The 11,178-nt window shown below is 54.2% G+C and overlaps 1 protein-coding gene across 2 annotated transcripts in view; it reads left to right on the plus strand.

Moving 5' to 3' along the window:
- The window catches only part of Asap2 (ArfGAP with SH3 domain, ankyrin repeat and PH domain 2), a 153,901-nt gene that overhangs the window by 139,457 nt on the left and 3,266 nt on the right, over positions 1-11,178 (plus strand). The window contains exons 23-27 of one of the 2 annotated variants that reach the window (XM_070015232.1): positions 2,365-2,502; positions 3,962-4,127; positions 8,539-8,588; positions 10,409-10,479; positions 10,818-10,940. In XM_070015232.1, coding sequence (XP_069871333.1) covers positions 2,365-2,502; positions 3,962-4,127; positions 8,539-8,588; positions 10,409-10,479; positions 10,818-10,940 — 548 coding nt within the window. The remainder of the gene's footprint in view (positions 1-2,364; positions 2,503-3,961; positions 4,128-8,538; positions 8,589-10,408; positions 10,480-10,817; positions 10,941-11,178) is intronic. The other variant, XM_070015234.1, reaches the window with a different exon arrangement.

Raw genomic sequence — 11,178 nt, forward strand, 5'->3', positions numbered from 1 at the left:
TATTCTTACGATGCCATAGTGGTGGAGATGTTGGTGCTTTCTTCTGTGGCAGAGGTTGTGGTCTAGTTCACGCAGAGCTACACCCGCAAGCCAGGGCAGCATGTGGTTTGGAGCAGCAGGGTCTCAGTCTCCCTACCTTTCCGACTTGCTATCCTCCTCATGTCTTGATTTCTCCTGTTCTCTTTTCTCCTGCTGCGTCTGGGGCTGCTGTGGAATCTGCAGCTACTTCTTATCTCTATTGATCCAGGTGAAATGAAGAATGAGATACTCGTTCCGAGAGCAGTGCTCAGCTTCACTGTGAAAAGCAAAATTGTCCTGTGGGCCTTTCTGATGCTTTTCAATTCAGAAAGCTGGCTGTACTTGGTTGTTCTGTCCAAACGGTTCAAGTTCAGCAGGGATTTTGTTGTTGTCGTTGTTACAGATACAGAAATGTTTTACAGACATGGACAAGTAGTTGATCCAGTAGTGAAGCTCAGCTGGCCATGGAGCCTCCTGAAACCAGGCCCGCTGGGTTCCAAGCAGTGGTCCTTGGGACTTTCTGGGGCAAGGAGGGGGTTGCTCAGGCTTTGTGGGGGCCTGGAAAGGACAAGAGCCTCTGCAGAGCTGGGCCCCAGTGCCATGGCTGTTGTGAGCTGCTGATGGTGTAGAAGTCTCAGCACGAACGGTTCTCAGGCTGCCTCTGAAATTTGGGAAGGGGAGCGAGGTCTTGGCTGGAAGAGCAGCTGGAGTGGTGAGCGGCTGTGTGCTCTCGCATTGCCCAAGTCCCTGCCCTACTGCCTGGCTATTTCAAGGCTCTGCCCAAGTACTTGGGCCCAGGGGAGTCATGACCACCCTGCCCTGTGGGGCACTGCACCAGCAGCCTCAAGAGCACACACAGAGCAGGCGCCAAGCCCCGTCCGTACTCTCTGCTCCATGCCTGGGCCTGCTGAGGCCACCCTGGACAAGGAAGGCAGGCTTGTCCTCGACTCCCCTTCTCCGGGCTGGCCAGGGCAGTGCAGGTTCCTAGAGGGCCTCTCCCTGACTCTTCCCTCCTGCTCCTGGAGATGTCAGTGGTGAAGGGCCTGAGTTAAGTAGACCGGGCATCTTGTGCTTGGTGGCGCCCTGTGCAGCCGATTATGGAGGAGAGACTTGGTTTTGCGTCTGGATGGTTTAAGAGGGAACAGAAGCTCTTTGCCTTGACTTCCTGGAATTAGAGTCTGCAGTTTCTTATTCTTTTTGCCATTCTTCTCTTTAGCTTTCTTTCTTTCTCTTTTTCCTTTTTCTTTTTACTGGTCCTGGGGTTGGAACTCTGGGCTTAGGCTGCTTTTTACTCAAGGATGGTGCTCCTTGAACCACAGCACCACTTCTGACTTTTTCTGACTAGCTTATTGGAGATAAGAGTCTCACAGACTTTCCTGCATGGGCTGGCTTTGAACTGCAATTCTCAGATCTCAACCTCCTGTGTAGCTAGGATTACAGGCATGTACCACCAGTGCCCGGCTTAGCGTTACTTCTTCTTGAGATGAGATAGATTGCACCTCTGCCCTCCTTCTGTGTTCCCCACACCAACTCCAGACTTGGTGTGGAGCTGGGTAGACAAGGTGACAGTGTATCTCATGCTCACCCAAGGAGGGGGTGCACAGGCTCTCTCCTGACCAGTGCCTGGCCTGGGTGGATGTGGCCTGTTTGCACACCAGGCTTGCCCTGTCCCCCCACCTGCCCCTGTGCACAGCTGTGGAACTGGGTCACAGCTGTGCATCTGCATGTAGAGCACACTGAGTGAGAAAGCTCAGGGCAGGGGTGTGGCAGAGGAAGGACTGTGACCAGGGAAGACTCATCTCATTTATGGGCCATGAACCTGCTGGGTCATCTGTGCCAACCTCCCAGAAATGTTGGGAGGCAGTCGAGAGCACAAGTCTCCTCGTGTCTGGTCCCTCTCCCCCCAGGGACCTCTGCTGGGCACACCTGGGCGCCTTCCACGTGATCCCTTAGAAGTATGCTCTGGGCGGGTAGGATGAGCGCGAGTTGCATGGGCCCCAAACATGGTGCTCAGGGGGAACACCTGTTGTGATTTATTCCTCTTTTCAAATAGTGAGTTTGAGAAACAAGATCAGGAATCTAAATGTTTACCATTAAATTGAAAAAGCCAGCAAGAAGGTTCTCAGTGGCATCTTTGGTTTAGTGTGTTATCAGTGTCTGCCTTCCAGATAACGTGAGACAAAAGGAAGGTTCAGGGTTCTATTTGCTGTTCTAGAAGGGTCATATTGACCTTCTTGTAAGCGAGAGGATCAATAACGCAGTGTTTTGTTTCTGTTTTTGTTCTGTGTGTGTGCATGCGTGTGTGTGCATGCGTGTGTTTGCGTGTGTGCGTGCGTGTGGGTTTAGTTCAGACAGCCTCCTCCTCAGCTAACACCTTGTGGAAGACAAACTCTGTAGGTGTGGGCGCTGTAAGCAGGCAGCGATCTTCGTCAGATCCGCCAGCTGTCCACCCACCGCTGCCCCCTCTTCGTGTGACATCTACCAGTACGTTTTTTTCCTTTTCCTTTCTTGCCAGTGGGCTGTGTAGATCTGGAAGGCAGGGGGCGCTGTTGGCAGCCACCTGGGGAGACAGCTGCCAGGCTGCATACCTATGCAGGTGTACAGATGCCCAACGGTACACTGGTGGCCTCCGTGGCCTCCAACCCTCCCAACTCCCCTGCAAGCTCCTGTAGAACCCTCGGTATTCCCCAGTGGCTCACTCTAATCTCTTACAAAGCGTGTGAGCAGTATTTATCCTCCATTGCTCACCAACCCAGAGCTTCCATTTCCTTTAGCCAGGAGATGATTCTCCCTGGCGTGTTTTTCTCAGTGCCAGCGTGTCCTTGAAAGCCTGGGAGAAGCTTTGGTCTTGCGGCAGAGCTGAGTACCTTTTACTGTGTCAGTGAGAAGCGTGCTGGCCCCCTCCCTGCCTGCGTCCTGCTCTGCCCACTCCCAGCATCCCTAGAGTCCTGCTTCCGGAGGATGAGGCCCTCTCCTCGAACCCGAGGCTTCCTCAAGTAGTTCAAAAACAAAAAACTGTAGTACTGGCGAGCCAGGCTCGCGTGTCACGAGGCTCTTGGGACCTTCCGAGGGCCGGCAGCCTGTCCCCTTCCCTGCCTCTCGCCCTGGCACTCCCCGGATGACCTCTGTGGGGTAGTCCGCCGTTTGACTCTTCCTTTAAAATGGAAAAGGAAAGACTATATGCTCAGTCTCTTCATTTGTCCCACCCTGTGGTCCCTTTTTGGACACTAAAGACTTCTCTCCCCCGGTGGGGCCTGGGCCTCAGCGCCCACCTTGGCAGGCCACCTTCCACCTGTAAGAAGCTCCTGGCGCTCTGCTGTTGGCCACAGAGGAGGAAGGGCGCAGAGGAAGCTCACTCCGGGACTTAGCTCCATTTTTTTTTCTTTAACCACGTCTGCCCACCACTCAAGATCAGTTTGCCTCTGAGTCTTAGCCTGTGGTGGATAAAGTACAGATAATAGTAAAACCCTTACCTGTGCCCGCCTCAGACTGGACACCCAGTGTAAGTCATCGTCACGGTCTGGCTGTTCTCAGCCACCTGCTCAAATGGAGTACACCTCAGGCTGAAAGAATCCTGGCTCCAGAAGGCTCAGCTCCCCAGGGCAGAGTGTAAGCCTGGCACCAGCCCCCAGACTTCTCTGCTGACTCTCAGAGCCAAGAGCTGAAGATGGTGCCAGCCTCCCACTGGGCCTGCCCATCTGGATGCCGGCTGAGCACAGACAGGGTGCAGAACTTTGTAGTTGAGGCTCGAGCTTCCTGACGGGGTGAGACAGGAGCTCCTGCCTTCCCCTTCAGCTTCCCAGGTGAGCCCAGAAACGGCAGCAGGTGTTGCTCAGGAGGAGTGCTAGAAAGGAGTCCTTGTGGGCCAAGGCTCCGTGCTGCGAAGGCTGGGCGTGGGGTGCAGGAGGGAGGCTCACCCTGTGTTCCTTTCCTCTCTCTGCAGATCCCTTATCCTCTACACCACCCCCTCCTGTGGCCAAGACACCTGGGGTGCTAGAAGCCTTGAGCCAGCCAAGCAAGCCCACTCAGCCTGGGGCTGTGCAGAGCAAGCCCCCGCCCCTGCCGCCCCAGCCGCCCAGCCGCCTGCCGCAGAAGAAGCCTGCACCAGGGTAAGCGCGGCCCCTTCCCAGCACCGGCCACTGCCCTACGACTTGCTTTCAGGAGGCTCCAAGCAACAGTGGCCCCTTGCTTTACCACTGACGCTCCCGCTGGGCTTCTGCTATGGTAGTGTGGGAGGCCGGTGCTGTATAACTTATCCATTAGTTCTCAGGGGTCTTAAAATGGATTCTTCAAGCAGGCACCCGTGGCTCACACCCGTAACACTATAGGTATTTAGGAGGCTGAATACTGAGGATCAAGGTTCAAAGCCAGCCCAGGCAGGAAAGTCCATGACACTCTTTATCTCTAAATAACCAACAAAAAGCCAAAAGTAGAGCTGTGGCTCAAGTGGAAGAGTGCTAGCCTTGAACACCAAGCCTCAAGGACAGTGCCCACGCTCTGACTTCAGGCCCCAGCACTGGCACACTAGAAGAAAACGATTCTTCCAGGTTTTTCTCTTACCATGTTTTGTTGTTGTTGTTGTTGTTGTGTGCATGCTGGTGTGGGGCTGGAACTCAGGGCTCAGATGCAGTCCCTCACTCAAGACTGGTGCTCTCCCACTTGAGCCACAGCTCCACTTACAGCTTTTTGGCAATTAATTAGAGATAGGAGTCATGATCTTTCCTGCCACACTGGCTTCAAGATCTCAGTCTCCTGAGAAGCTAGGATGACAGATGTGAGCCACTGGTGCCTGGCTTAAGGAATTTCTGAAAATTTCTTATATATGTATGTGTGAAATCACATAACAAGTTTAGATTTTTGTTTAGTGCATACACTGGGTTTTTTTTTAAGTCCTTAAGACATGAGGCCCTTCACTATGTTCTGTCTGTGTCTCACGGGAAGGAAACCTGGAACTCGGGCCCTGCTCAGATCAGAGTGTCCTTTGCACACGCACTGGCGCCCCATAGACACAGTGACTCTCAGGCGTATGCAGTTACCACCCAGACTCCACCCATTTCAGCTCTCTCCATGTGTCCAGTAACTTCCTTTGTTCCAATTCATTGCTTTTAATTCAGATTTTTTATAGTGGAAAGTCGTTTTGTTTGTGGCAATGTTACTAAGAAGTTAAGATCTAGTACCAAGCAGAGTGCCACCATTCCCAGCAGGAGGGAAGTGCATGCATACCTACATTCCCATGTATATGTGTACATACACATCCATAGTACATGTGAATATGCGTATTTATGTTTCTTTTTTATCTTTCCGTTTCTTTATTGTTGTTTTCTTTGACAGTATTGCCAGTTGAACTCAGGGCCCTCCTCATTTGCTAGGCACTGACAAGGAACAATGCTTATTCTCATTTTCTGCTTTCCTGTATTTGTTACTTCCTTTCTAAAGGTCAGAATCCTAGAAGTCCTTTTTTAAAAAAACCAAAATAATGAATGACTAGAAGGAAGTGCTAGAACCTACATTCCTGATCCTTAAGCCAGGACTTTGCTGCTGGTCACTGGCAGCTTATATCTGTAAACCTGGTCACTCAGGAAGTTGAGATCTAGAACATCTCAGTTCAAAGCTAGCCAAGACAGTAAAGTCCACAGGACACCCTTCTCCAAAACAACCAGTAAAAGCCAGGTAAGAGGCATGGATCAAGCCAAGAAAGCCAAGCAAGACAAGCTGGGGGTCCTGAATTCAAGCCCCAGCAAAAACAAAGAAGTCCCAATTCTTCAAAGCACTTCTGTCCATGTAGGCGCTAGGGGAGAAGCTGGCATCAACCACTGGCTCCATTCCCTGTTTGGCTTGACTTGGGTCTTAGTCCTCCTGTGGAAGGAGGGGCTGAATCTTAAACTCAGACCTGACGCGTCTCTCAGGTGCATGAACCCCCGGTGCTTCTGTCCGAGGCAGTGCATGCACTCAGTTTCTCCCAGGACTGTGCATGTGTGTACCCCAGTGGTTCTTGCAGGGCCAGGGCATGTGCGGGCCTTCCCCTTTGCCCACATGCCTCAGTGCTTGGTGGTTCTGGCCGCTGGGAACTGACATGGCTGACCCAAGCTCTGCGCTTCCCCTATCCAAAGCCAGGAACTAGAAACACAGAAATAGGAGGAATGCACACGAGTATGCTGTGTTCCAACAAAATTACACTGTGAACACTCTCATGTGCCATGTACTATCCTTTTCATTTTTTCCCAACTTAATTTTCAAGTACCAGAATTACTGTTAGTGCCAGCGCCAGTGGCTCACACCTGTAATCCTAGCTACTCAGGAGGGTGAGATCTGACGATCGCGCTTCAAAGCCAACCAGGGCAGGAAAGTCTGTGAGACTCTAATCTACAATAAACCATCAGAAAAACCAGAAGTGGTGCTGTGGCTCAAGTGATAGAGAGCTCGCCTTGAGCTGCGAAGGGCTGAGGGACAGCGCCCAGGCCCAGAGTTCAAGCCCCACAACCGACCAAAAAAAAAAAATTACTGTTAGCTTGGACCAAACTGGAAAGGAGAGTGGAGACTGTAGGCTATATTTTACTCTCTTTTAAGAGAACTAATATGAAAATCCAGATTTATACCATGCTAAAATGTCCTTTACGAAGAGGACATATTGTGTCTTTCTTCCAAAATGAAACACCAGCCCTGGACTGGTGGCAAATGATTCTTAGCTTATCCAAAGGCTAGGATCTGAGGATCACGGTGCGAAGCCAGCCCAAGCAGGAAGTCCTTGAGACTCTTATCTCCAATGAACCGCCAAAAAGCCAGGAATGGAGCTGTAGTTCAAGTATAGAGTGCTACCCTTGAGCAAAGTAACTCAGAGACAGCACCCAGACCCTGAGTTCAAGCCCCATGACAGGCCAGAATGGGTGTAGGACATATTCTCACATTGCCTGCTGTGTCCTCACTCACCTTTCAGTAAGATTAAAACTAATGACCTTCTCTAGAGAGATGAGTTCATCCAGCCACCCTTCTGGGTCTCTTCTGGGAACAGGAGGAGGCTGAGAAGAGCATGCCAGGTACATCGCTTTTGACAGCCGACACCTTCTGTTCCTGCAGAAGCAGCAGGCCTGAGTTTAAGGTTCAACGGTTCCTTTCACAGAGGTCTAAGGCCCAAGCCAGGCTGGCTAATACCCAGCCCCGAGCCCAAGCCCATGCAGACAGGGGTGCTGTGGTGGAGGCCTGGGTTTAGGGTCAGGAACTTGGTGGTGATACTTCCCTCTGGCCTTTATTTGAAAAAAAAAAAAACCAAAACTCTCACACAGTGGGGAAATGAGTCTGAAAATGGTTGAAGTAGTTTATTTGCGTGTATAAAGATAGAACAGTGCTGGTGGCTCACACCTGTAATCCTAGCTACTCAGAAGGCTGAGATCTGAGGATCGCAGTTCAAAGCCAGCCCGGGCAAGAAAGTGCGTGAGACTCTTATCTCCTATAAACCACTAGAACACCAGAAATGATGCTGTGGCTCAAGCAGTAGAGCACTTTGCCTTGAGCTGAAGAGCACAAGGACAGCACTTAAGCCCAGAGTTCAAGCCCCATGACCAAAAAGGAAAAAAAAAAAGTTGTTTTAAAAAGGGAGTAGGATGGGGCAGAGTGAAAAGGGAGGGGAGGTTGAGCAGGATACATTTGTGTGTGTGTGTGTGTGTGTGTGTGTGTGTGTGTGTGTGTGTGAATACTACAATAAAACCCCCTTGTACAACTAATACAAAAAAATAAGGAGCAGAAACTTCTTGACTGTGGTGAACAACAGGAGCAAACTAGCTGTGGTGATTCACACGGCTTCCATTGGCACATAGCCAGGTTTTTGTTGTTGTTGTTTTGTTTGGCATATAGTGAATGTATAAAATTTTTTGTTTATATTGAAAAGAATAGCATGATGCCCAGGTGCCGGTGGCTCACACCTATAATCCTAGCTACTCAGGAGGCTGAGATCTGAGGATCTCTGTTTGAAATCAGCCTGAGTGGGAAAGTTATGAGACTTATCTTCAATTAAGCACTCAAAAAAAGCCAGAAGTGGACCTGTGGCTCAAGTGGTAGAGCTTTAGCCTTTAAGCAACAAAGCTTAGGGACTGAGTGCCTGAGTTCAAGCCCCAGGACCGGCAGACATATGCACCATGTGCACACAGGCATGCAAATAGAATGATGTGTATTTCCAGATAAATGGAACATAATGAAATTATTTAAAAATATTTAGCATGGGACTGGGAAGGTGGCTCAGTGGTAGAGCGCTTGCCTTGCATGCATGAGGCCCTGGGTTCGAATCCTCAGCACCACATAAGCAGAAAAAGCCGGAAGTGGCGCTGTGGCTCAAGTGGTAGAGCGCTAGTCTTGAGCTGAAGAGCCGAGGGACAGTGCCCAGGCCCAGACCAAAAAAAAAAAAAAAAATAGTGGGATGAGAGTTGATGAAATCACTGATGCATTTGCGGTTTAAGTACAGCTGTTCAGAGAGAAGAGGTTGGGAGAGACAGCCTCAGGTATCAGTAAGCCTGTTTTTCCTTCCTATAGGGCTGAGAAGCCAACCCCATTGCTCAACAAAGGCCAGCCAAGAGGACCTGGTAATGATGCCATTTGGGACTGGGCTTGATTCTGCTGGGTCCCAGGGGAACATTTCTTGGCAGGTGGTCAGCTCTACATAGGGCCTGTCCGCCCTCCAATTTCCCCCCCCCTCCCCCCTCCCATCTCCAGCTCTCCTTCCCCCCATCCAACTCCAGCTCTCCCTCCCAACTACCCTCCAGCTCTCCACCCTGCATCTCCAGCCCCCCCTCCCATCCACCCTGCACCTCCAGCCCCCCCTCCCATCCACCCTGCATCTCCAGCCCCCCCTCCCATCCACCCTGCATCTCCAGCCCCCCCTCCCATCCACCCTGCATCTCCAGCCCCCCCTCCCATCCACCCTGCATCTCCAGCCCCCCCTCCCATCCACCCTGCATCTCCAGCCCCCCCTCCCATCCACCCTGCATCTCCAGCCCCCCCTCCCATCCACCCTGCACCTCCAGCTCCCCCTCCCATCCACCCTGCACCTCCAGCTCCCCCTCCCATCCACCCTGCACCTCCAGCCCCCCCTCCCATCCACCCTGCACCTCCAGCCCCCCCCCCCCATCCACCCTGCATCTCCAGCCCCCCCCTCCCATCCACCCTGCACCTCCAGCCCCCCCTCCCATCCACCCTGCATCTCCAGCCCCCCCTCCCATCCACCCTGCACCTCCAGCCCCCCCTCCCATCCACCCTGCACCTCCAGCCCCCCCTCCCATCCACCCTGCATCTCCAGCCCCCCCTCCCATCCACCCTGCATCTCCAGCCCCCCCTCCCATCCACCCTGCATCTCCAGCCCCCCCTCCCATCCACCCTGCACCTCCAGCTCCCCCTCCCATCCACCCTGCACCTCCAGCTCCCCCTCCCATCCACCCTGCACCTCCAGCCCCCCCTCCCATCCACCCTGCACCTCCAGCCCCCCCTCCCATCCACCCTGCATCTCCAGCTCCCCCTCCCATCCACCCTGCACCTCCAGCCCCCCCTCCCATCCACCCTGCATCTCCAGCCCCCCCTCCCATCCACCCTGCACCTCCAGCCCCCCCTCCCATCCACCCTGCACCTCCAGCCCCCCCTCCCATCCACCCTGCATCTCCAGCCCCCCCTCCCATCCACCCTGCACCTCCAGCCCCCCCTCCCATCCACCCTGCACCTCCAGCCCCCCCTCCCATCCACCCTGCATCTCCAGCCCCCCCTCCCATCCACCCTGCACCTCCAGCCCCCCCTCCCATCCACCCTGCACCTCCAGCCCCCCCTCCCATCCACCCTGCACCTCCAGCCCCCCCTCCCATCCACCCTGCATCTCCAGCCCCCCTCCCATCCACCCTGCACCTCCAGCCCCCCCTCCCATCCACCCTGCACCTCCAGCCCCCCCTCCCATCCACCCTGCACCTCCAGCCCCCCCTCCCATCCACCCTGCACCTCCAGCCCCCCCTCCCATCCACCCTGCACCTCCAGCCCCCCCTCCCATCCACCCTGCACCTCCAGCCCCCCCTCCCATCCACCCTGCATCTCCAGCCCCCCCTCCCATCCACCCTGCATCTCCAGCCCCCCCTCCCATCCACCCTGCATCTCCAGCTCTCCCTCCCCCTCAGGCCCGATACTCTGCTCCCCACAGTTCAAGGCTGCGGTTCCCCTTTCCTGTGCTCCGACTTTCATCCTGCCTTGCAGAAAGTTCTCTGACTTACAGGGACTTTTCCCTTATCACATCAGAGCTTCTGGAGAAATCTGCTTTCAGACATGACCCTCGGGCCCTGGTAGTCAGTTTACCTCTTGTGGTTACGACTGATGGGGTGTCTTGTAAGGCTTCGTTTTGGCCCTAACACAGTGGATCTCTCTGGAACAGAAGCTCCGGGTCCTCTGTCCAATGCCATGGCTCTGCAGCCCCCCGCACCCATGCCCAGGAAGTCCCAGGCGGTAAGTAGATAAGGCTTTCCTGTCCCTTGCTCTGTCTACCGGGAAAGCTCGAAGGCAGCCGATCTGCCTTCTTTCCCTGGAGAGGGTGGACTGGGCGTTGGGTGCTGGCGCTGCTATGACTTGGGCCCCCACAAGTGCCAGGCTCCAGCTGCTCCACTTCCAGCTGCTCTTCGGCCCTCCCTCAGCTGGGGTCTCCCTGTAATTTCCTTGGCACCAGAGCTGCACCAACCCCTGTGGGCTCCCCTCCCCGGGGTCCTGGGCTCAAGCGGAAGCAGGAGGCCATTGTCTGTCCTGGTTCCGGCCTCCGGCCACACTAGCCTTTACTCTCCCTGACGCAGACCAAGTCAAAGCCCAAGCGGGTGAAAGCACTCTACAACTGTGTGGCTGACAACCCGGACGAGCTGACCTTCTCTGAGGGAGACGTGATCGTGGTGGACGGGGAGGAGGACCAGGAGTGGTGGGTGAGTCAGATTGGGGTGTGGAAGGGGCTCAGGGCTGAGCTGCACCTGCCCGCCTGGAACTCCCAGGCACCGATGAGGCTCAGCATAACAGTCCAGTTTTGGGGTGGCCATGAGGCCTCAGGTCCCTGGCTGCTCTGTCCTCAGCAGGACCCACACCTCTGCACCCCTGGGCGGCCCCTCCCTATTTTGTTGGGCAAGTCTCCCAGGCCGCTGTTTCCAGAGTACCCTGGAGGATCTC

Source organism: Dipodomys merriami, unplaced genomic scaffold (genome assembly GCF_024711535.1).
Source record: "Dipodomys merriami isolate MVZ:Mamm:240054 unplaced genomic scaffold, mDipMer1.0.p SCAF_110, whole genome shotgun sequence".
NCBI classification, from domain to species: Eukaryota; Metazoa; Chordata; class Mammalia; order Rodentia; family Heteromyidae; genus Dipodomys; species Dipodomys merriami.